The following is a 27,118-nucleotide window of genomic DNA, read 5'->3' on the forward strand; positions in this document are numbered from 1 at the left end:
TGTTGGCCAACGTTGAGAATATGCAATATTTTTCTTATACAGAGCGTGAGGCAGTGATTACGCCGGACAAAGCACGATCCAACTCAATAATCGTTTTTGATGATGCAGCGTGCGACGAACAGGACAATATTGGAGCCTACTTCTGCATGGGCAGGCATCACGATGGTGACTGTTTCTATCTCTGTCAGACGTACGCGCGTATTCCGAAACATCTCGTGCGCAACAATGTAAACTTACTCGGGTTACACAAACAAGACAATTATGAACCTGAGACACGTATACAATGACCATGTGAACACCAACATGTCTTACACAGAATTCAAAGATCTGCATGCTGGAACGGTGTCAAGTACGGGTTTCTTGTAATCGACAAAGACAGCGACCCCAACCAAGGACGTTATAGTTGTGTTGTGGGTATACAGATGCGTTAATATGCAGAGTTGCAAAATTTATAAGCAAAACTAAGGGGTGCACTTCCGAAAACCCCCCACCTCCGATAGATTTTAAACATTGCACAGACCTTCCTTTTGATGTTCTAAGACAACCCCTAAAGGGATTTTTGGCGCCTGCCAATAGTTTCCGAGAAATTAAATTTTCAAAATTGGATTTTAGCGCGCGTGGTATATCTATATAGTGTGGAGTTTCCTATAGTCGGTAAGGTAACTTTCCCGAATTTTTGATACGTTCGAGCCGACGTAATCCAACACATGCACACACCCAAAAAGGCTAGAATAACTGGCACCCGAAAGGTTAGAATAACTTGGGCCACACACGACAGTGGTGCCTGGAAGGTTAGAATAACTTTGGCTCCCCGAAACCACAACACCCGAGGGTACGAACAACGCGGAAGGTGGCAGTGGCACCCGAAAGGTTAGAATAACTTCGGCCACTTTTGTCGCTATGATATTTTGTCCTGTGAAATATTGTCGTGGTTATATTTTGTCGTGTGATATTTTGTACTCCAAACCAGGTCTGTGTGTGTGTGTGTGTGCGCGCGCGTGAGAATATCGATGATATCTCGAAAACTAAGCGAGATATCGAAAATTTTTCATTTTCGATTTTCCTCGTCGAAATACATCAGAATCAATCGTCAAATCACGTCGCCCCGGAAATCGTACTCTTGCCAAAAAAAATGTTATTGCGTTGTGTTATTTTGGTTTTTTTTGGGCCAAAACTGATTGCATACTACTATAGAATGACCGCAAATATCGCATATATGTATAGGTATAAATGCGCATGTCAAAATCTATATTTTGAAAATTCGGTATATTGAAAACTGCTTCGAGTCGCCAAAAATCCTTTGAGGGAACTTCTCAAAACAGCGAAAAGAAAGCCTGTGCAAAATTACAGCTCAATCGAAGGTGAGGGGTTTTCGGAAGTATATCCAAAATAAGTCCTACATCAGATCGCTCAAGCGAGTGCTGCGATCCATCGAAAACACAGATTGCTCAAGTCGGGCAAGGAATCTACGGCTCAGAAATTGAGCGACGTTTTCAAAACAGTAGTGACTCCGTTGCGAGAACTGGTAAATGTTACAAAAAAGTCGACCTGTGAAACAAGAAGTCAAAGAATTTAAACAAGAAATGAAGCAGATGAAAAATGAAACATTCTCCGAAATGGATGATTCCTTTGCTTCGGCAGGAGATGAAACAATTGTAGAAACACCTGTTGATGAAACGGAGAATGAGTATTTTGAAATTATGAGAGGCGATAAGGAAAAGTGAATTAGACAACAGGTACGGTGTATGCAACCTCTCAACCGGACTAATGATTGGTGATTCGTTAAGAATTTTTGAGAGTGACCACATCTGTATTGGTGATACACTTTACCCAAAAACGAAGGGTTTGCTGGAACTTTTGTTCAAAATGAAGTCTGACAGGTCTTATATAAGCGACAGAGATCGGGAAAATTATAGAAATATAATCCTCAAAATAAACGCACGTAAAAAGTATTACTTAGGGAAGATGTTGGTAAGTATCGGTAACGGGAATCTGTGCGCAGAATTCCCCTTATATTACAACTGGTTTGACCTAGAAACTTGACTTGCAAGTCAAATTCATTATGGTCAAGTCCACCTATTCAACGCTGACAGTTTTTGTATTCAATAATTGCCACGAGAAGTTGATTATGCAAATTTATTCAAGGTTTCGGGCATTTTTAGAACAAGCACATATTTTCAATATCCAAATATAATCGACCTGAAATGCAAAAATCATGATACGAAAGAGAAATACTTATACATTTCTGCGTCTCAGGCGTATGCAATCGCACCGTCACAAATGTCGATCATAAAGAAATAAGCTATAAATTGGCATTACAGTACTCTATAATTAGTACTTAATTATGGGGTTGAGCATCGGTCAAGTAGGAAGTTTTTAGGAAATTCGAAATTTAGTAGTACACACACACCGAATTTCATCAGCCTGTATTATCAGAACTTCAAATGGTTCAGATCTTCCAAGAGTCTAAATATAAAACGTTTCTACCGTCATTATTAATAAGTTGCGAGAGGTACTGAGGATCCACTCCATACAGTCGAAAAAAAATTAGAATCATTGTGTATTTCGACTATTTGGGATCTCTAACATTCATTATTTCGAGGTTTGAGCTTTCGGAAATTCTAAGCATTCAGAGTTTCTACTTTTCATGCTATTAGGGTTCGAGATAATGGTCAATCTGAACCTGAAACACTCGGAATTCTGTCCTACACCCATTAGATCAATCATGGGATATGTTAAATTTGGGGTTTGCACGTTGTTGGTACTATGTTTAGAGATGTACTAAATTCATGAAATTTGATCAATTCTTGGAACGTTGTGTACAGTACAGTATTTTAAATCCGCTCTAAAATAAAACCTGTCAGTTCATACATCAATCTGTTTACATGGTACAGGCCCTGAATGAATTACATTTGAGTGGTTTTCTACCCATTTCGCAGAAACTGAAAATTTATAACCACGGTACTATTTGAGTTGGGGAGCTACTATATTAGCATAGTCGGATTCTCAGAATGTGGGATAACTATAAAAATTTGTAAAAATACATTTGAAAGAAAAGTGTACAAGGTTTATTGCCATAGATGTTATATCAATTATTTCACTAGCAAATTGTAGCAGGTAACATAGGTGATATAGCTGTAAGTAGTAGTAATTGCGCTGCAGGTCATGTGATTACAAATAAAAAATCTTCACAATATTTTCATACAATTAATCAACACCTAATGTGAATGATGTAATTTTCTGTGTTTCAGAAATATGTTTTCAACATGCTTTACGACGTTGGATACGTTTGATACAGAATTCTCTGCAGATTCTGTGGAATGGTGTCCCATAGAACCGTTTACCGATATGTTTGTATGCGGTACTTATCAACTCTCCAATAAGGAAGTTGGAGGTGATACGGAAAATACAAAGTCCCCGAACCGCCTTGGAAGGATTTATCTATTCCGCGTGAACAGTGGCAAAAAACTGAACTTGCTACAGCATTTGGATGTTCCAGCTGTGTTAGATATGAAGTGGATGCATGTAAAAATGAATCACAAAATACTACTCGGTGTTGCCAATGCATCGGGTTACATACAAATTTATGAACTCTTGGATGAGAATAATGTTTCATTGAAATTATTCACAGAACAAAAAGTTAATCCAGATCATGGTGAAATATTAGTATTGTCTTTAGACTGGTCATCCGGTGTATGTAACAACACTGATCAAGATGTGAAGGCTGTAGTCAGTGATTCGCATGGTTCTATTTCAGTACTTGAATTTCGTGGCGAGAGTCTAGTGAACAAGTATTTGTGGAATGCTCATGGCTACGAAGCATGGATTGCAGCGTTCGATTATTGGAATACTAATGTCATATACACTGGTAAGTTTATGAATGATGATCGTTTGGACGAATAGCAATTAATATTCTGCCACAATCAAGAGTGCTTGTGTAATATGCATGTCAGAAGGGTAAATGTCCTAATTACTGACGATTTCATTTTTTAAATTTATTGTTTTGGGTGAGCTGAGTATTCTCACGCTTACCGCTCGCCTTACCGTCCTTACCTCTTACTTCTTCTAAGCTTTTTGTGATCAGTATGTATGAGGCGAGAAAAATAAAGGCAGGAGTACAATATACATTTCTTATGATCACTCGCCACCAGTCTTGAAGTATTAACTATTCACTCGTTTTGGTTGTTACGGTAGTGTTCATCAATGATTGCCTTCCCCTTCCGGCTAACTTGCTTTCGATCCGAAACAAAATGCGAGTTTGATTTTATAAGAATTATGTAATAATGACTATTAATCTTTTACCTTTGCTGTATCACCAGTGGGTACACTACGTTTCGGCGCAAAGCGTTTTGACGCGGGGACGTATTGGTATAAGGACGCTCGGGGACATTTTAGCGCGGGGACGTTTCGTGTTTCGGTTATGCCCCTGTTATATGAAGGCTTTAGTTATCCGAACCTCCGATTTGCAATAGTCATCGTTTGCATGTTGAGATTTTAATAAAAATCACAATTCGTAAATGATGCTCTTTTTGGCGGTAAAACAAACTTGTACAACTTTTTATTTCTATGGCTTATTTATGTAGAAGAAATCTTTCGGCCTGCCGTAAAAATACACTATAGGAAAATGTTTCATACACAAATATTCTGTCAGCTCCGCGCCGAACCGTGCCCGCGCCAAAACGTAGCCACGCCAAATTGTACCCACCCCAAAGTGGGAACGCCAAACGTCTTGCGCCGAAACGTCCTGTTCTCATCGCCAGTAATTGTCACATAATTCGTATAGAATCGAACTCGCATTTTGTTTCCGATCGAAAACAAGTTAGTTGGAAAAAGTAGGCATTAATGAACATTACTGTACCTACCGTGACTTTTCGTGGATAGTAAACGCCGGGGATATCAAGCCAAAACTCGTGCGGTCTCGTGAGATTGCGTCCAGCCATACCCGGTTTATGCTACCTTTATTCTGTTTGAATTCGAGAATAGTGCGCGTGGAATTTGAACTCGAGTATAGCTCGTGTTGAATTTGATGGCTGAAGGCATTTTGTTGAATGGAAAAAAGTACAATGAGTTAGTTTACTGGTGTGCCGAAATTATTCTGTGAATATTTATGGTAAATCAATTAATGTAACTGTGATATTAGGTGCATTATCCGAATAAAAAATAAGTTCATCTTGTGAACAAGTGGAGTTGCGGAAAAATTGGACCAGATAAGGAAGATGATTTAAGTCAATCGATCGATAAAATTTATTAATTAATGTCAAGTTTGACTTTCAGTCAATTTATCATGAATCAAGTCATTCCTAAGATGTTTTTGTTGAATCGTTGGAAGAATAAAATGATTAATAATCACAATAAACAATTGATAATAATTTTGTGTCACACGCAGTTGTGATTAAACAACGAATAATGAATAAATTAATTAAAAAACTCTTCGGATTTAAATGATGGATTACTAACAAATTGTTTATTCGAAAATAATAGTCAGAAATCCAAGAGAATCAATTTTTGGACGATTGTGTCGGTGATTTTCAAACATCAGTCTGTCCATGAGCTTCGACGATACACTGAAGCCGCAGCGGAGCAGCTTTCTGGTGTTGAGGCACATCGAGGGACTTGGCTGATTTTCATCGAGGTATTCGACTTTAGAAAGCTGCTCCACTGCGGCTTGAGTGTATCAATGAGGTTCATGGAGGGACTGATGTTTGAAAATGGCCAACACAATTTTGCAAAAATTAATTCTGCAAGTTGGTACATACGTTGTACTACCTATTTCATATTCATATTTTGTATATTTAGAGAACCTTCGACATACTTATTTGCAGTTTTTTGCCATGTCTGATAGGATACTAATCGGTTTTCAATACTCGAGAGTAATTATCGCGATATAATGTAAATTATTATTAAAAACAAATTGATTGAAAAGTATTGTGAAAATTCAAGTAATTATTCATTTCCGAGAAAGTTACCACGCTACACATATACATGTTTTGCATGAATTATATGTTTTCGGGGTCGCTGATTACGTATCTGAAATCAGATATTGAAAATTCACGATGGCGAATCCAATATGATACAACAAATTTTTTACTCTTAAATAAATGCTATTTCTTGGTTGCACGTGCGCAGGGGTACTTCAACCGCTATGTGACATTATTTTGAAAAACGCCAAACCACGCATTCCCTACTTTCCTCTTCTCTTTCAAATGCAATTAATTGCATTTAAATATGACTAATAGTTTCTTAATGGTAAATAATTTGTATACACATCCATTTTTCATTATTCGCCATGAGAATCATCCTCAAATTGGTTTCGTTCAGATATCTCAACGGAAAACATGCAAAACTCCATACTCCAACAAGTCAATTTATATAACTCCTTCATCGAGTTCAACTTTTATTCTCCAAGTCCTAATTACTCTGGAAGTATCGATTCTAACATTTACAAAACTTCCGAATCAACTTTCTACGAATAATAATTCCACACTCAACAGTGCTTGATATCAATTTAAAGTAGTTTTGTCCGTTGTACTACTTATTTTTCTGACCGCTCATTCCCCGCGTAGAGAATTAGAGAGTAGAGACGTGTATTTACGCGTAGGTGACGAGTCCGTCTAGTTCAAGGTATAGTTCAACCCGTGAGTTCGACAGCCGCTCGTCGGAACTAGTTCACTACCCCTAAAACACAAATCGAATTATGAATTTATTTATTTGTTTATGTACTTATTTATAAATTGTTGAATTTTTCGAGCTAAAAGTCCTTTGTACATAGAAAGTATACATTAGCGTTGATAGGCAAGCCAGTACATACTTGAATGTAAAAGCAAAGTATAAATTTTGAGATATTTTTTATTTCTTGATTCAAAAAATTTGATGTGATTAGTTTTTTGTACTCCAAGAAATTAAAGTAGGAATTATTTTTCACTTTTTATTTCGATAAATTCTAATGGGAATTTATTTTCATCCTCTTTATTTGGAACATGAATCATAAATGAGTTCTTTTCTTTGTCTAAAATTTAATTGAGAATGAAATCTTCTTCTTCAATGAGCAAATTCGTATTATTACAATTACTTCCAATTTTTTAATTCGAAAACTCGAGGTAGGAATTTTTTGTTTTGAAAATTTTGACTTTATTAGCGTAAATAAAAATGAACGGTGTTAACCGTAATTTCTAGTTTGAAACTAAAGAATAACCCGACACTGTTACGTTGTACTACGTAGTTGTGTCAAAAACATACAGGCAGTTGGGTTTGCCGGCCCAAGTAGGTATAGCGAATGGTTTGAGGCAGCGACTGGGCGAAAATATTACACGGCCGCAGCCAGACTGATTGTGAGTGCCGAGGTAAGCGGCACATCGATGGGTGTTACGCCTCTCTTCGCCTTTTCTGTGAGGCGCATTTCGAGCGCGCCAGATCGGGGAGAGCGGTCGAGTGTGCACACACTAACAGTATATTATACCAGCCCGATTCAATTTCTTTTGAACAGAGGCCAAATACCTTATTTCTGGATCGATTTTCGCCATACTTGCACTCGAGCGCTCTTCCGTTATTTAATATGAACATATCTTCCGAATGAGACAAGTATTTTACATGTGCAGTGTTTTTCACTAAAATCCCTATGAACTAAATAGTGTTAATTTTTATTTTATTCTGTCAAATATTCAGCTTCGTCTGATAGCTTCATTCGATCCTAAGATCGTACCCTTTTATTATCAATATTAGTTTGACCATGAATAATTTCTAGAGCAAGTCTCTGATTCTTATTTGGGTTTCCATGGATACTCCAACGAGTGGCGACGAACACATCCTACTTACGGTAACCGTCGGCAAAATAAAATGAAAAAATGGAAAACCACAATTTTCAACCTATTGCTGCTGACATGCTAAGGTCGGAATCTTATCTCAGACAAGGCCAATGATTTGTTGGAAGTAGGCTGGTTTCATTTCAAACCACCCAGCAAGGTCGGGACAAAAAATTCAAACGACTTGTAAATAATTTATATGATTCTTTGGGTAATTTAAGGGGACCCGTATTTGGTCATTTTGCTCCAGAAAAATTTCATCTCTCTGCACGGCTATTACCATTTTTTGTCAAAAACTCGTTTTTACAGATTACGTAAATTTACTGTTTTTTTTAAAGTGCTATAACTTTTGAACGAATTAACGGATTTGAGTGACTTTTTTTTCAAAATGTGCGTATTTTTATCTTCTTTCATAAAATCACAAGCTTAGGAAGATCGACACAAAATCGCCGGAGTTATTCAACGTAATGTAAAATAATCCGAAAAAATTCAACCCCGATTTTCGGGAATTGCATATTTTTTTTTTCTCTCACCAATTTTTTCTCGAATAGTTCTTCAAAGATACTAACTCTTCGCACAAGTTTCGTTAGCGGATTAGTTCTGTAAAAAGAGTTATGAATTTTTCAATATCACGAATTTTTTATATTTACAGGTAGCTTATATTTTGTACCGTAAATCGATTTCTTTATGTCGCTACATTCTTTCTTTCTGTTTAATACATGTATACGACGAAATAAGTGGGTAGGAGAAGTATGAAAAATCCATTCAAAAATAAGACTATATTAATCCCAAAACAGTTCAATATTACAATAAACATGAATTCACTATAACTATGTTTGAAGCATCTCATGCATCGTCAATTCATTTAAATTGTTGCTTCTTCAACCCAAGGGTGCTGACTTGTTCTTGCAGTAAAGGTACAGTTCGTGTCTATATATAAAATGAAAATATAAAAAATTCGTGATGTTGAAAAATTCATAACTCTTTTTACAGAACTAATCAGCTAACGAAACTTGTGCGAAGAGTTAGTATCTTTAAAGAACTATTCGAGAAAAAATTGGTGAGTGAAAAAAAAAAATGCAATTCCCGAAAATCGGGGTTGGATTTTTTCGGATTATTTTACATTACGTTGAATAACTCCGGCGATTTTGTGTCGATCTTCCTAAACTTGTGATTTTCTGAAAGAAGATAAAAATACGCACATTATGAAAAAAAAGTCACTCAAATCCGTTAATTCGTTCGAAAGTTATAGCACTTTTTAAAAAACAGTAAATTTACGCAATCTGTAAAAACGAGTTTTTGACAAAAAATGGTAATAGCCGTGCAGAGAGATGAAATTTTTCTGGAGCAAAATGACCAAATACGGGTCCCCTTAAATTACCCAAAGAATCATATAAATTATTTACAAGTCGTTTGAATTTTTTGTCCCGACCTTGCTGGGTGGTTTGAAATGGAACCAGCCACTAGAAGACTCTTGAAGCTTTCGAAAGGTCTTATAACATTTTCTGTATCCTTTTTTGACAGAGATATCGTATTTCAAAGACTGCACGTGTCCAAACTTTTTGCATCGACCTATGACGCATTCATTCGAGCGATAAATTGTTCAGTGTGAAACCATCCGTATATAATTGGTGATAATTGATAAGAATTCGATGATAAATAATCCGGAAAAACCATCTTTAAGTAATATCTGTCTTTCATTTTTTATATCCAATTTAAAGTGCAATTAATTTATATGACGTTTCAAAAAAGTTTTATGAGTGAAACGAGGGATTGATGAACATTAAATTACGTTCAATTGCATTACTCTACTTCGGCGAAACCTTATATATATTTGAATACTATTTATTAATGTCACCTTTTGTCTGTGTATACTTGGATTGCATGTTCCCACAATTGGATTAATGCTGTAATTTCTTTCTCTCGGACTTTCAGCATCTAACTAGCAATTGTCTACCGAATTGGTCAATGAATGATTTTTATTAACTTTTATTCATAATAATTTATAAATTTCACTTGTTCGAAAAAATATGTACAAGTAGTATTTTTGTGTAGAAAGGTCTGCGTTTTCCGCTGCAAATAAATTATATTTTTGAAAAACCACGGAAATCTAACGTAGGTTAAAAATGAAAATTGTTCTGATTGTAAGGTTGAAATTTTGACAAATGTACAGATTACTCAACACAAATGAAAAATGATGACAGTAATTAGTTTCGGAAAAGTAAAAGGATTTGTTGATGCAAATTGCAAAGAGAAATTGTGTGTACCTTTTTTCGAATTTGAAGGTGTCGTATACTTAATTGACGCGAAAGCAGCGGGGATTTTGTAAATCTTCAATAACGGTGCCGTTTAATGTTTATGCATTTCTTCTGGTCCAAACGTCGACCATCTGATAGTTCAATTCATAGATATAATGAAATGAGCCCAAAAATACATTTTCAAGTAAGAGAGATTAGCTGTTACAGTTTGACTTCGGACACTGACTTTTCGAGCATTGATAACTCGCTGATTTCTGGCCAGTGCTGGCTACACATTTCTAACCTTGAAGAAAGTGGAATTTCTACCGTACTCACCGATTTATTGGTTGCTAGATTCCAATAATACGTTTCTGGAGATCGCCTTTCATTTGCTGTTTTTTCGAAACAGTTTATTCATTAAAAAAAAGACATCTAATGCATGGGAAAAGTAGATGATTGGATAATGTCTAATTTTACAGGTTATGCACTGATTCCATACAACATTTTTATTTTAAACAGGTGGAGATGATTGTAAATTTCAATGGTTCGACATGAGGATGGGTACACAACCAGCTGGAATTAATAGAACACACGGCGCTGGGGTCACAAGTCTCCATAGTAATGCAGCTCAAGAATTTACATTGGCTTCTGGAAGGTGAACATTTCAGTCTACGTAATTAAGTACATCAATGCAAAATCAACCTAAGTCGAATGAATTTACATCGCGGGAAGTTGAACTACTCCACATTCAGCTGTTAGGATTATCAAAGATTATTTTGACAAATAGGAGAACGCGTTCGTCAGATAAGATGCTTAACATAAGATGCGTAGCTAAATTTTTTCTTCCAGTAAAAAAAGGGGGAGGGGTGAGTAGAAAATAACAGAAATAAATGAAGTTAGAAGAGTCTCGATACAGGTTGGAACTTGTTTAACCCTTTCCCTCACCTAGTGACCCACCTTGATCCTATTAGTTTCTTGGTATTAAAACGTCCTTCCAACCATTTGTAATCAGGTTTTCTACCGTCTTTAGGTTTAATATACCTGCGACATTGCAAATTTTTTTACCCAAAAAATGCTTGTTTTTTGGTGAAAATTCATTTTACTTTCAAAACCAAATTCTACTAAAGTTTGGATATCGGAGTTTTTGGGGTCGCTGATTACGAATCCAGCATTAGATTTTTTAAATTCAAAATGGCGGACATCAAATTTTAAAATTTCATTTCTTTTAAAAATTTGATATCCGCCATATTGGACCCGCCATTTTGAATTTTGAAAATCCAATGTCGGATTCGTAATTAGCGAGTCCAAAAACTTTCACACACCAATTTTCATCGAAATTGGTCCACACAATTAATTCGTGGCTGAAAGGGTTAAACGGATCCGAGAGTTCTGTGAGGTTGTTAAATGAAGTTTTGAAAGTTGAAGGCAAGAAGATGATTAAAAGAAAGAATAGAAAGAATATTTTTACATTCACACCAGTATTCACCCGTGCATGTTATCACACGTTTGAGAGATGCATTATAATACTGACTAAAGATTGTTAGAGAAAGCTAGTTAAGTAGAGCCTGTTTAAGCTCGCCGCGGCCAGGCAATTGGGCAAGGGGCTTTGGTGTAGAAATTTCCCACTGTCACAAACTCATTCAACATGAAATTTCGTGAGCAAATTAGGAAATCCACACTACCGTCCCGATATCTGTCGCCCCCGAAATAGACAATCGAAGTGACATGATCAATTTAGACTGGCGATAGCTTACGTAACGTAAGGATCCGCTAACTCCAGTGCGCACAAAATGCGAGGCTAACACGGACTCACAGACGGAGCCCAAAGTAGCATTATAAGCGCGGCGTAGTAGCCTCGCGGGGAGTAGATGAGGCATTAGAGCGGCCATATTGGTAGGAAGTGCTTGCGCGTCATGTATGTCGGATACTCGAAAAATTATACAGAGAATTACACAGTTTATTCCACTGAAGGCTGCAGTGACAAGGAAACACAACTTTATTTTATCTCTTTTGAAAATACTCCAAACAAGAAGTAACTATACGAAAAAAAAAAAAACAATCATAACAAAACCAAGTTACTTCAACGTCAAACCGCCGGTGATCAAAATGTAACGATTAAGCGATACAGTGATGCGACACGGCCATACTGACTAGCACGCGTCTCGAGTGCCAAGTTTTCCAATTCTTCCAATTCATTTCTGAAACAATAACACAGGCATCGAAAAAACCATCATTAGTTCACGTTTGGCTTTCCTGATCATACAAGTCTGGCATCTTCGCTCAACGAAATCCCATGTTATCTCTACATCCTGTGTGCAACCATGTGCGTCGTTTTATTTGTTTCATAACATCTTTCATATTCCATATCCAAGGCACCAATAACTCTGTAGGCATACCTTATGCATCCGTACACGTTCCAACTATAGCCTCCATCCACAATAGCTCTGCAGGCATGCCTTATGCATTCGTGCACGTTCTAACTATTGCTTTCATTCACAATAGCTCTGTAGGCGTGCCTTATGCATCCATACATGTTCTAACTATTGTGACTTGCGGAATCATTCTCAAGTTAGATTTAGGCTTTGGGTTTGAGGGTTCTGGGTGATCAAGTCCAGCTAGCCTCGAAAGTCGCACTCTCGAATTGAAACAACGATAACCAACAGAGTCTCATGCTCTCTTCGCATTTCTATAAATAAATCCGGCTGAACCAATTAACAGAGTCCCATGCTCTCTTCAGATTTCTACTCTTAAATCCGACTCAACCAAAATCAAATGTTTCTGCAATTTATCGCAACATCTGTTCTTAACAACCTATTGTCTCACCCACAAGGATTCATCTTGGCAAATCATGTTTGCATTCATGGCCAAAACCTTTGGGCACTACAACAGTTTTCTCTTTAAACCAAACAAGTCACTGCGAGACCTTCTTTTTTTTTTACAAACTATTAGGTATTGGTCTTATAGACCATGTACTTCGCGACCTTGTTCTTACCTTCTTCGCTTTCTGCGACACAGCTATCCTGACTCGCACTATGTCCAGGAGCTGCGATCAGCTTATCGTGAGACACCTGAATGTTATTAAGGCCTCTAAATCCGGCGCAGCCTACTTTTTCAACTAGATGCCTATCATGCGGAAGCTCCATGACAACTTCCAAATGACCGCGATATGTTGCATCTAACTTTGTCTTAATATTATTGAATTTTCTACTCATTAAGAAATCCCCAATTTGAAATGGTGTAACTAGTTTGGTCTTTCAATCGAACCGTTCTTTTTCTGTCATGGCTTTTGCTGTAATGCTACTTGTATCCTCTGCCCTGAGCTGAGTTAAATCTACATCATCGGTCTTTACGCTCCTATGCTTCATACGTTCAATCTCCGTTGAATTTATTTTTGTGCAAATAAAATTCAAGCGGGACTGTTTCCTAACGATTTCTGAACAGTTGAATTGATCGCAAGCTGTACCTTACCTATCTCGGAATGCCATCGCTTCCCCTGAGCTTTGCGTACTGACAACATATTCCTGATGGTAGATAGAACCCTTTCAACTTGACCGTCAGCTCTAGGCGTTTCCGAAGCTATTAAGTGACCCACAAGATTCTTTTCATCGCAGTATTTCTTAAGCCGTGCATTCGTAAACTCTGAACCTTGGTCACAAATGATTCGTCTCGGAACTCCAAAAATGAACGAGTGTTTCTCTAACTGATTGATTACTGTTTCTGTATCCAAACGATTAATCAAAATTAGCGTTACGAATTTCGTAAATCCACCTATAATTACAAAAATATACTCTTTCTTGTCAGAGAGACCTGCTAATTTTCCGGATATATCTATGTGAATTGTATACGACGGAATATCTTGTTTTTCTCGAGGATGCAGCTGTGCTTGTATCGGTCTTGACACTGATTTACAAGTCTGACATAAAATATAATTTTCAACAAATTTCTTAACACGCTTTGACATATAAGGAAACTAATACAGCTCGCACAACTTATCTAAAGTCTTTTTTCAGTCCAAATGGCAGATATTCTAATGTACGTGATGTATAAGTGACCATACCGTCAGTCTCGGCACCACAGGTAACATTAGCTGTTTCGATTTTCTGTTTATCGTTCGCATTAAGATCTTTTCTCTAATTGAATATGTTTTGCTCTCTCCGACTCTTCCATTACCTCTCGGTACAAAGTTTTTATTTCATCATTTTTCTGCTGAGCAACAATCAACCAGTCATCAGCTAATTCAATTATTTTATTCAAACCTTTTTTGACTAATTTCAGTACAATCTTTTCTGTAACCGGATTTCTTGATAAAAAGTCCGCATACTTCATTTGTTCACCCGCGCGATATTTTATTTCAAATTCAAACGACTGCAAAGCCTTGCGGCTTCAAGCGAGTTACAGTCAGTCACAACTAGAAACTTACGTCCTACTAAATACTGTCTAAAATGTTTGATTGCCTTAACAACTGCAAGAGTCTCAAGCTCATAAGAATGGCAACGAGTTTCAGCGTCTATGGTACGTTTGCTATAATGAGCGACTGGATGTTTTTATTTATCAACACGTTGTAACAATACGGCACCATACCCGATTGCACTAGCGTCAGTATGTAGTTCAATTGGAAGATTAGGGTAAAAAATTCGCAATAACGGTTCCGATGTTAAATAATTAACAAGTTTGGCCCTGGTGTCAGTATTCGTCTGTCCATGTAATCGTCTTGGTGCTACCTGCGGTAAGTTTATATATAAAGAAGCAGCCACTTGAGAGAATCTCGGTATCAACCTACGAAAATAGGATGCTAACCCCATCAATTGCCTTACCTGGGTCTGTGTCCGAGGAATAGGTGATTGCACAAGGACTTCAATTTTTCGATGGTTAGGCCTCAACTCTCCATATGACACAATGTACCCCAGGTGATCAATTTTAGCTTTCAAAAATTTACATTTTTTTTAATTAAATGAGAATCCCTTCTGCGAGAGTTTTGCCATCACGACTGTCAACCTATCCAAAGCTTCCAGTGCAGTTCTACCGGGTATAAGGAGATCATTCAAATAAACAATCGCAAAAGAATATCGAAATTCTCCGAACGCGTAATTAATTGCTCTTTGATACATGGCAGATGCATTTATTAGCTTGAATGGCATTGTTCAGTATTCGAACTGTGCGTCTGGTGTAATAAAAGCAAGCTTCTTTATTGAATTCTCTTTAACGGGTATCTGATGAAAACTCGCCGTTATATGTAATGATGAAAAATAGTACGCGCCGCACAATCGATCTTGAATCAGCGGTAACGAATATTGATCTGCTACCGTGTTTGCATTTAATTCCCGAAAATCCACACACAATCTATCCGATTGTTCCTTTTTCTTGACCAAGATAATTGGACTAGAAAACGGGCTCCTGCTTTCTCAAACGATTCTTGCCTCGAGCATTGTGTATACCAAACCTCTTCCACTTTCTTGCTCTACAATTCCCAGCTTATAAGCTGTTCTTTGTATGATTTTATTTTCATCTGTCAGTCCAATCCCAAAACTACCAGATGTTACACGAATCTTAGGAGCCTGAATGCTCACATGTTCCGCGCACAGTTTCAACAATTTTGCAAGTGATTCTCTCATCTCATCCACATCACAATCTACAATGTCAAAATTAGTTGTTACAGCACACGCGCCAATAAATTTGTATAATTTCGCAAATTTAACCATGGTTCCGTTCAATGTGACTGAGATACCATTTGCCAGCAATTCTTTACCCAGAATTATTTTCGTGGATAAACTTTCGTCCGGTACTTCAACATTGATGCCATTTAACTGCACACACGGAGATCATCTCACGGCAATCTACATACCCATTTCCTATGCCCCTCAAATGCATACCAACGAATTGTCTTTTACCAGATGACCTCTCTGCCAAACTCTCTGCTACACGAAAACGATCCGAACCAGAATCAGAGATGAACGTCAACACCTTACCGTTACCGAGCTTCAGAGTATTCTCGGTGGAGAAAGAATTACAAAGCCTCACTACCTTCTCTGTCTTCCTTACAGTTTGAGCAGGTTACCGGCCTCTTTGAGCCCAAACCTCTACTATCCGATCCCTTGTGGACCCCTGAGTAGCTGCCATTCTGTGTCCACAGAGCTGATCAACATTCGGCCTTCCGATGTCTTTTTCTCCACAATTGTGGCAGTCGATGTCAAAACGGTGCGACTCATCATCTCGTAGTGCCAAAGTTTAGTATGTGGACTTTTATTTTATTGCAGACTTTTCGGTGGTTCACGTACAAAGATATTGCAAACGAATCTGTTTTGTACCGAATAAGATAATCCCGCTAGTTGAGCGGCAGTCCCATCCACCGTCTTTCTCTCATTTCCACGCTTTTAATTTTCTCCCTTTCTTCATAAAATTTTCCAGCGTAAACTCTGCGTCCTCCGTCCAAATTGTGTGCAGCTTCGACGCAACGTTCTTATTTTTTACATTCGCGCTAAAAAATTCGGAACGTATTACCACCCAACTTTTCCCGGAGGGATCTATACTCGTAAACCACTGAGCCGCTTCGCCCTTAAATACATTGGCCAAATGACCACTTCATAATCATCAGAATTATAACGGCGAATCCACTCGTCAACCATCTTCACCCAACCAGTTGCGTCAGTCGTCTTTGGATGACATTTGACGAGATCCACCGGAACATGTCCTCGTCTGGAGAGCAGTGCAAGCAGTCGCAGATTCTCTTCATCCTAGCTTGCCTGACGTTTACTGTGTCTACGTCTTCCATGCTTCCTTTTTCGCATCAAATCATCAGAATTATGTTCGGGTTCCGATGTCGTCGGGGATCGGTAATATCTTTTCCTTTTTCGCTAAGTTTCTACCTTGTCTGTGTCACGCTCTGCACTTCTCACACTTTCTTCTAACGTCTTCAGCCACACTGATATTCTCTTCGCTTCCTTCCATCACTATGTCCAAATTTGTTACTTCTCACTGTAACGTGTTTAAACGTGCTGTAGCCCACTTCTGATGTCGGTTACTCGAAGAATTATACAGAGAATTACAAGTAGAAGTACCTAAGCTAAATAAAAACGAAACAATCAAACCAAAAACAAGTTGCTTCAACGTCAAACAACCGGTGATCAAAATGTACCGATTAAACGATACAGTGATGCGACACACATCGATTATAAACTATCCGTCTTCAGTCTTGAATGGCAACTCCGTTCACACCCCTATTGAAAATTTCCATAGTAAATCCATAGAATCCATTAAAATCCGTCCCAAATTCTTACGGATTTGCCGGATACCTATGGGATCCCATCGGAAATTGAAACAAACCAGTTGGATTCCATAAGCCATTTTCACTAGGGACGTAGGCGCCACGTTTTCCAGGGTACTACTGAACAAGTATTACAATGTGTATTACAATATTCATTCAACTACTGGTAAGTATAGAAGTGTATTGTGTAACGGATTATTATGATAATTTTATTGGAGAGCGGTTGCAATAAATTCCTAACTTATTGATGTAGTGAAGTGTACTTAATATTTACACACACACACGCACACGCACGCACACGACGCAGCAGGTACAATAGGTTGTAACGAACCCAGTTTCTGAGGCTCACAGCCTGAGAGAAACCGTGCCGAGTGAGTTCTTCCGAATTCTATCGAATTAAATAATAATTAAATTATGGACCTCCTCTTATTTGGGAAAAAGATGGCTTAATAAAACTCGCCTAAAAGACCAAGAAATTAGCTATGCGGACTAGCCGTAATGGTAAGCCGCCTCAATTTATGAACAATCACTACAGCAATTACTCTCGTTTTGTCGACACTTGCAACAGGTGCGACCGGTTTAGAGATAAGTACTGCAGCGTATGTCACCTGTCGACGACACTGGTTAGCCGGTACGCCCTTCTAATCACGGACCTGTGCAACAGAGGCCGTCTCCCTATCAATCAGCTGCGGATAGAAGATCCAGAAACAGCTGTAGACTTGCAGACCAGGGACTGCCGTGGCTGCCTGTCAAATCTAATCTTTACGATGGTGATCGACAAAGAAACAAACCCCGTTATGCACTTTACTATTCATTTAACAATTTTAATGAAATTAAAATCACGTGAAATGATACAATCAAAATTAAAGAATATAACATAAAATAAACTTAAAATCTATGATACAAAGAAAATTCAACAAACTAAATAAATCAAAAATAAAATTATGCTAGAATTCGTCGGTTCGGCTCCTATCACTTTAGCTTGTTTAAATTTTTACTCTCCCTTGATTCGATCAACTCATGTGCCTCCCGCGGCCACTACTTCTTTCTTTCTAAATTTTACTGAAAATTTATATAACGCTAAATTAGGCCGTGCGCTCAAAGATGAGTCACACGCCTCGCAAATAGGTGACACAGGTAGGCCTAGTGCCGTACATCTGCTAACGTTGCTGATCGCGTGCCGCTATTTATAGTGGCACCGTCCGTCATCGTCACACTGCGCTGCGCTGCTGTCAGTTTTTCTGTCCGTGTGTCCAGTCCTCCTGGCCAGTGGTCATTCTGCGCGTGCCTGTGGGTGAGGTTTTGGCGCGCGGATATACGTCACATGCTGACGGTTTTGGACTTCCGTCAGTCATTGCGGCGAATTTGGCGGTTTGTCTTCGTAGATTTTCGGAGGCTTTCAGTGAGGTTCGGGCCTCGGTGTCATGTCGACTACAGCTGTATATATGTTCATGTATATAAATTCAAAAATCCAAATGTACAAGTAATTTCAAAATGTGGAAATGTACTCGCTAATTAACGGAAATAAAGAGTCATTGTATTGACACTCGGGGGGGAGTATGTGGTGATCATAGCCTTCATTTAATTCTGGTAGTAAGAGTAGAAGAAGCTGCTTTTGATCCGGTGCCCAGTTCAAATACATCTTGTTGTTATAATAAAGTTAATAAAACTTTATTTACCTTCGTACCAATTATTCTCTTGAGTATGATCCTTCAAATTAGTAGGGCTGTTACTGGAGCAGATAACCAGACAAATACCTACAAGCTAATGCTAACGTGCACGAATGATGCTCCTCGCTCGCACTTATGGTAGACCTATTAACTTCAAAGTGACTGGCGGAAGTAACCCCACGTGATATGTGTCTAGCAATTGTTTTTGGTGTTCAGAATGTCACACCGTTGAACACGTTAAAAAACCAGGCTTGATATTGTAAAGTTTTACTCCACCGGTTCTATGTACGTTAAATACTTGTTACCTGCCTAAGTCCCCCTGAATCAAGGTTTGTAATACCCAAACGTTTTAAACTACTACGCTGTACTCTTACGTAAAAATCTGAAGCTTGTTACTACGACGTAAATCTGGCGGTCGCTGGCTCATAAACTATATCTTCATCTGTCCAAAAAGTACCTCTGGTGTAGAACATTTTGCCAAGCACATCAAATGTGATCATTACCCACAAAAATTCGCAAACTTGCGCAGACTAGCTACTGTCGGCAGATAGCTCCACCGAGCTGCGTAATGAACCACCGAGCATGCCGTACCTGAATTTTTATTCCTATCTGAAGCTTTTCTATCTACAGACCAGGGCTATCCATCAAACTCAGGATCCTCAAACAAATATCATGGGACACAGATTCACAGTTGCTGTAACTATCTGATCCTATTCGAGTTTTATAAAGCAATTTGTTGACGTGTTCAGACAAGAAAACAAATTTTGGCTAAATCTAAACTTTAATCAAGGAATTGCTTTCTCTGGTTTTCGATCTAACTGTTTTACATTCAATTCATAAGTGGAAATCTCTGGCTATACCAGTGTGAACGCTGAAAATTTTGGTGATTTTAGAAAATTTTCCTATTCGTCCCTCTTTTGAGGATGCTTCGTGACGGAACTCCGTCTGGTTGATTCGGCTGTCATCTCTCTCCATGGCATATTCTTTTGCAATGGGACCAATGATGACGTCCATTACTTGCAGCATCTTTAGAATAGGATAAAACCATCGCTAAATATTGAGACTGCGAAGAAATTAGCGAACTGGATTGTTTTCAATCCATTATGAAGGTGCTTTGGAGCAAAGTGCCAGAGCGAGCCGTTATAACTTTCCTTGTTATTCTGCGTATTCCTTCCTTTGCATCGTTCTAGTAATTCCCTTGTACTCAAGTCAATATAAATAGGTTACAAAGTTTTCGTAACATCCTTGTCAAGTGGCAGATAATCATGCTTGAACTTTGATATTCGCACCTTCAGGGCAATTTCCGTGGTTCGGATTTTTGTCTGTAGAAGATAAATGATGCAAGGTAGCCCAAATTTCTTGATACATTTCATCAACATTATCTTGATGCCTCGTAATTGCCAATCCATAGTATTTCTGGAGTTTATTAACAACTTTATCAGATAGCTTCACGGTATTCTTATTCCTTACTCCTAAGCCTTTGGTTTGTTTTTTGAGAATGCGGCATAACGTTCCCATTCTTCTTCTCAGATGTAAGTAGCATTCTAGTTTTTCTACATTGTACATCGTACGGATTTAAATTCAATAAACCTTTATATGTGGCACTATCACCGTCGCCAATATGGCGCGTATATTTTACTCCATATTGATCGATTGAGCGACTAACCATTTCCTTCGCACTAACAACCTCCATTTTTTCAGCTGATCCAAAATGATTCACATTGCAATCGTCATGTTCTTCTAGGCAGCGAAAATAGGCCGGAGCTGGGAAAAAAAGCAAATAGGATTTGTGAAACACTGAAACAGCATAGATACATTTTCTTTCTCGTAACGTTTTTATTGGAGTTGCGGCTAGCAAATTCAATGGTTGAGGTTTGAAAATTATAAATATTTAAGGAAGATATGGGCGGATACAGAAGACCCGGCACCTCACGCGTCGCTCTCTTATTGCCACGATTTTGAGTGGACGACTTAATTTTTCGCAATTTCCACGCACCAGTCTTTTCGTTGGATGTTCCTCCACAGATTGAACCGATAATTTCTGGGAAAATATAAAAATTAATAAAATGGCGTCAAAATTTATAAAAAATTGAAAAAACGTCGAAAAATAGATGACATTTAATGTAAAAACAACAAAAATAATATTTTTTTTCATAGACGTTGGTTCAATGTGTAGAGAAAATTGATATCTTCATTTAAAAAAAAAAATTCAGGCGATATCTTGAATGGATCTTGAATTATAGTGGCAAAACTATTGCAAAATGCAATTTCGAGAAAAACGCGTTTAAAGTTTTTGCGCAGTACTACGGCAGAAATATTGCAACTCACGTACATTAAAAATCGTCGGCGCTATGGAAGGACGTCTGGATTTCCGCTGCTTGTGCTGCAGCCATTGCGGAACGTCGGTTTTTTTCTGACCTGGCTTTTTTTGTTGATGCCTTTGATCTTTTTTCTGCATCCAACAAGCGTCCCTGGTCACATAACTTGCACATTTCAAAGCACGCTCTCCGTTCTCCAAGCTTAGTCCATCCATAACATCCAGCAGATGAATCGAACTGTCATTGAATAATAAAGTTACCGTGTTTGTTGCGATTTCAACGATATCAATTACGGTGAATGATGATTTCGTAACAATTTTTCACACAGTCCAATGAAATGATGTGTTTGAATTTTGTGTATAATCACAAAATTCAAATCATCCCACACATCTCAATAATAGTTTCTCGTCAGTTAAAGCTTAGTGCACTGGTTCTATAGCTGTTTGGATAGCGACACGCAGTGCAGATTTGTGTTTGTATTCCTTCAGTGAGCCGTCGCATTTGGCTTTTTGCGACGTACACTAGTTGTCTTGTCTGGATGGACAGTGATCGGGCTGCAGTTTCTGGTCGGAAGACCATTTATGGTAAAATGTTGCCTAGATATTCTTCATTTCTTCCACAGTATTGCTACTCCGAATTGCCTTGCTACAATACACCGTTAATTCTTTGATGAAAACGTCGGTCGATTTTCCTTTTCCACCGATTCCGGAGGTTTTCTTGACGTTCCGCAATCTAGTTCTCATATGCTTCTGTACATACCCGACGCATTCTGCAGTAGTGATACAAGAGGCATTCTATACACAGATTTCTGTTACCGACACTCACCGACATCTTCCCTAGACTCAAACCCTTCTTCACGATGACGTCACAGCCCTTTGTACCGACCGAACGTCGAAATTGCGCTACCTATTTATCGACCGGAGGTTCAACCTTGCCGACAGTTTTATCAACCAAAGGTCAGAATCTTATTGCTTCACCGACAATTTTATCCACCGAAGGTCAAAATCACGCGGCTTTGCCATAAGTCTCGCTATTTCCCCCCCTACTGACCGTCGAGGTGTAGCAAAAATGCAAACCCTTTTGTTTCCGGCGTACCCATCTCAGGAATATTACGGTTAACCTTGAGCGGCTTGTAGTGTGATATTTCACACCTTACATTTCACAATTAATAGTTCCGAGAATTGTTTTCGTTGACCCGATATCAACCACGTGATATTATTTTCTCGAAAACTGCTTGTGAGATCCAAAGGCCAGTATGATATCCAGCACAAGACATTCGACACTTGATAGTTCCGAGAATTGCTGGGGTAAACCACGTGACATTCCGTTCCCACGATGTCGAACCACGTGGCGTTCTTTTCGAGTCCAAAGTCCGGTGCATTATCAACCACGTGACATTCTTAGCAAAAGAACTGTTCAGTTCAAAGTCCGATGTGATATCAACTACGTGACGTTCTTCTTCTGCGAATAGAACAATTTACCAACATCATATTCCGTATAGTATAGCATATTACCTTCATTGCACCTTTAACGATTCCATTTCAACGTTCAAAATCAACCGTGGGGAGACTTGCATCGAAAGGTTTGTGAACAAATTGGAGGAATTGGCACACTCGTTAGAAACGTATTTCAAAACCGTTGTACCTATGAAACCGCTGACTTTCAATCAAATCAACGAATTTAATTAATCAAAGGTATGTCATATTTGTGAAAAGCCGTTCACGCGCGAAGACGTGAAACACCGTCATCACTGTTATTTCACAGGAAATTACCGTGTTCCTGCGCATCAAAGCTGTAATCTTAATTATAAAAACTTGCATACTATCCTAGTGATATTCCACAATCTGTCGGGTTACGATTCGCATTTTCCGATTGAAGCATTGGCCACAACTTTCAAGAGTACTATTCAGCCTCTACCCGTGAACAGAGAAAAGTATAATTCCATCACAAATTATGTCAAGAGAACAGACGTGCAGTTTAGATTTATAGATTAGTTCCATTTTGTGCCCAGAAGCCTCGAAAAATTGGCATCGTATTTGACTGATAATCAAGAAGCAATTACGTAAATTTTGCACTAGCTCTGAAAAATTCGAGTTATTAACCAGGAAAGATGTTTTTCCGTACGAGTATATGGAAGGTTGCGAGAAGCTCGAGGACGTACGGTTGCCACCTAAAGAAAAATTTTATACAAAATTGAACAACCAAAATATTTGGGATACAGATTAGGCACACGCATGTAAAGTTTGGGATGTTTTTGTCATCTCAGACGAAGCGGAGTTCGGCTACACATCAGAGGTAGATTTGCCATATCGTGATTTGGCATAACTGCATGAAATGCATAAATACTTGCCACTGTGTCCGGAGCACTACATACCTCCGATCTCGAATAGTAAGCAGCCGAAATTGATGTTCTGCGTAAAAGGTATCCAAAGCTTTCCCCGTGGCGATCTTCAAAGCTTTGATGATTTGATCAAGGTTGCCGATTTGTTTTTGCACCAAGTTGAATTTTCGTCGTAAGATTTTCAAAATTTCAGCATTGTTTTGCTCAACAGGTTCTGCGACATTGCACAGTCTTTTATTCTATGCATCGTAATGTCCGTTCGCAGTGATTTGAAATTTGACACCGGGAGGGCCACGATTACCTATAGCTATGTTTTTATCGAGATGCCGTTCAAACACGTCAACGCTCATCCCGGAAATGAATGCAAAAGCGATAAGAGCTGGTTAATAAATGATTCCTGCTTTGCGTAATTCTTCGATAATGGACATTATTTCGTTGTTGTGACTCGGATTTCCCGCTGCTTGAGATGCTGGGGGTAGACGAAGACGCTCCACTAACTCGTTTGGATCATCCCAGAAAACGTATCCCGTTTGAATACCTTGTCGAGTGATCATAGCTTGCGGAAGAAAACCGTTACCCATTCGCTGAGGCGATGGGGAATAATCCAGCAATTCGGCATTTTCAATTCGTAGCTATTATCGCTTCGAACAGCTCCATCAGATGAGTAATACTTTTTATGTGCGTTCGTTGTGAGGATTATGTTTCTATAATTTTCCCGATCTCCGTCGCTCACATAAGACCTGTCTGGCTTCTTTTTGAACAAAATTTCCAGCAAACCTTTCGTTATTGGGTAAAGCGTATCGCCAATACGGATGTGGTTACTCTCAAAACTCATCAACGAATCACCAATCATTAGTCGGGTTGAGACGTTACGTACACCGTGTACGTTGAACGATCTGATGTAGGAGTTCTTTTTGCTTAGAAATTTCGAAGCTTCGCATGTGGACGCGACCGAGTCTGCAACGCTACTGCGCGTCTCGCTTGGAATCGCAAGATTTTATTATTTTTCCAGCCTAATGAAAGAATCAAATCCCTTCCTATATCGTCCTTGGTTGGGCTCGCTGGCTTTGTCGATCACAAGAAACCCGTACTTATCACCGGTCCACCTTGCAGAGCACATATCTTTGAACTCCGTGTCAGACATGTCGGTGTTCACATGGTTGTTATATACGCATCACAGGTTCTTGTTCAGTAACACGAGTATGTCGCGCACAAGATGTTTCGAAATACGCGCGTACGTCTGACAGAGATAGAAACAGTCAACATTGTGATGCCTGCCCATGCAGAAGTAGGCTCTAATATTGGCCTGCTTCTCGCACGCTACATCATAAAAAAAAAATATTGAGTTGGGTCGTGCTTCGTCCGGCGCAATCACTTGCTCACACTGAGTATAAGGAAAATACTCCAGATTCTCGACGTTGTCCAATAATTGCTTCAACAATTGGTATTTCGGTTGGTTGAGGGATTTTGAGTAGATATAAATATTTTCAAATGTAAGGACATTGGGATGTGTTATAAGTGTGGGCAACGCATTAGTTTTACCAAAATTCGACGGTCCGCAGAATATTGCACGCACACTGTTCGGAAGTAATTCACCATGCCGTTTTCATCTTTGTACCTGGTTATCAGTACTGTGGAGCTGGTACAAAGTAAACGAAGAGACTCGCGCGAGGTGATCCGGGAATCAATTCTCTTGATGCAGCTTGCAAGAACCAGTGCTGTAACTCAAAAACCAGTGGACGGATTTTGATAAAATTTTACACAGCTTATTGAGAACATCAAAAACTAGTCTTTAATCGAAAGATTTAATTTTTATTAAAAAACTTCTATTTTGTGCTATCAAAAAACTTTTTTGCTTCAAAATCGACGAAAGAACTTTCAGAAGCCACCATTTTGGTAATTTTCAAAAAAATCAAAAAAGCTTCGATTAAAGACTAAATTAACTATTGGACTAATGATTTGTTCTCATCTGATTGATTTCGGGTAAACAAGGCGGGTGTAATCGCTGTCACCGCAAATCATGTTTTAAAAACCAGGGTCGGAGAAAATGGCGATAACCCTGTCGAATTTTTTTTCCCTAAACTTAGTAGAAATATACTTGAAGCATCAAGGAATAATTGTACTTATTGGTTTTATAAAATTAATTTGATTACTATGAAACAAAAATACTTGGGCCCCTCGTAAAATATGAATATTTTGCATTGCGTGTATAAATTTAAGTTAAGTTGAATGATTTCCGCCAATTTTTGGCACAAGCTGCACTCCAACGGTGAAGAAATTTTTTTGAAAACGACTATCGAAAATTTCATAGAAAATAGCAAAAATTTTGCATAAGAATTTTTTGACATTTCACCTAGATTTGGAGCTATATGGATCTGAAAAGTGCTGAAATCCGATTTTTCGGACGGGTGCCACGGGAAAACGCTTGATCCAGAAAATCTAAAAAAAAAAAAAAAATATAGTGGTTGAACCTTTGATATGTATTTGAATCACGTGAAGTAGTAAAAACCTCGAGAGTGATCGGGGGAACCGGCCGTTTGCTTTAATACGGAAAGCTTCATGTATACTGTGTATTTTTCATCAATGTCTATTCTGTACTTGCAGCTACGACGAAATCTTGAGATTATGGGATGTGCGCAAATTGCGTAATCCGGTTTCCGAGCTGAACCTCAACGGTGGTATCTGGCGTTTGAAATGGGAGCCCAAACATCATAAATTTTTGTTGGCTGCATGTATGTATGGTGGGTTCAAGATAATCGATTGTGTTGATACAGGGGCACCTAATGTTATCGCCCAATATACGGAACATGAAAGTATATCCTACGGCTGCGATTGGTCATCTTTGAGCAGCAGTGAAATCAAACTTCGGGGGATTGCGGATTGTGCTCTGGATACAGGAGTGTTAATTGGAACCTGTTCATTTTACGATCACATATTGAAACTAAGCAGTGTTGACTTAAATAAACAAGAGTGAAAAAACCCAATATTTCCGTTATTATCATTCCTTTTGTATCGTCCTTCTCAACCGATTGTTAATTATGCAGAAACAAAGCAGCGGCGCTCTCAAAGAAGACCCCATGTGTAAGTAAACAATCAGCCCATTATTAGCCCATCATTGGGCTAATCCTGACGCAGGGTCGTCTGACGGTGGGTGAAATGTTTGGACCAGTTCGCAGTGTTCCGTACCGGATTGTAATGATATTTAATTTTCTTTTTTTTTCATTGAAATACAGATGGATAAGTAATTTCACAGCGATCGAGTAATAAACTATCAATCACTCAAAAACATTACTTTCACTATTTGACCTCTGAAACACTGAATTCTTTATACATTATATGATACTATAAATGGCCACTTTTTGAGTTTACGAAATTCCTAACGATAACTGGTAGAGTATTGGGATTGATAATTTTAACCATTCCTATATAAACACCCACAAGAAATGCATCTTGATGTACCAATAGAGATTTGCATGGGTTATCTTATTCGCG

General features: G+C 38.5%; 1 protein-coding gene across 2 annotated transcripts in view; it reads left to right on the forward strand.

The window, feature by feature from the left end:
• The window catches only part of LOC124407131 (diphthine methyltransferase), a 44,007-nt gene extending 17,360 nt beyond the window's left edge, over positions 1–26,647 (forward strand). For both annotated transcript variants that reach the window (XM_046882979.1, XM_046882980.1), the window contains 3 exons: positions 3,252–3,868; positions 10,556–10,691; positions 26,231–26,647. In XM_046882979.1, coding sequence (XP_046738935.1) covers positions 3,256–3,868; positions 10,556–10,691; positions 26,231–26,600 — 1,119 coding nt within the window. In that variant the 5' untranslated portion in view covers positions 3,252–3,255 and the 3' untranslated portion in view covers positions 26,601–26,647. The remainder of the gene's footprint in view (positions 1–3,251; positions 3,869–10,555; positions 10,692–26,230) is intronic.
• Positions 26,648–27,118: the final 471 nt, after the last annotated feature.

This window comes from Diprion similis, chromosome 6, assembly GCF_021155765.1.
Source record: "Diprion similis isolate iyDipSimi1 chromosome 6, iyDipSimi1.1, whole genome shotgun sequence".
Classification (NCBI taxonomy): Eukaryota; Metazoa; Arthropoda; class Insecta; order Hymenoptera; family Diprionidae; genus Diprion; species Diprion similis.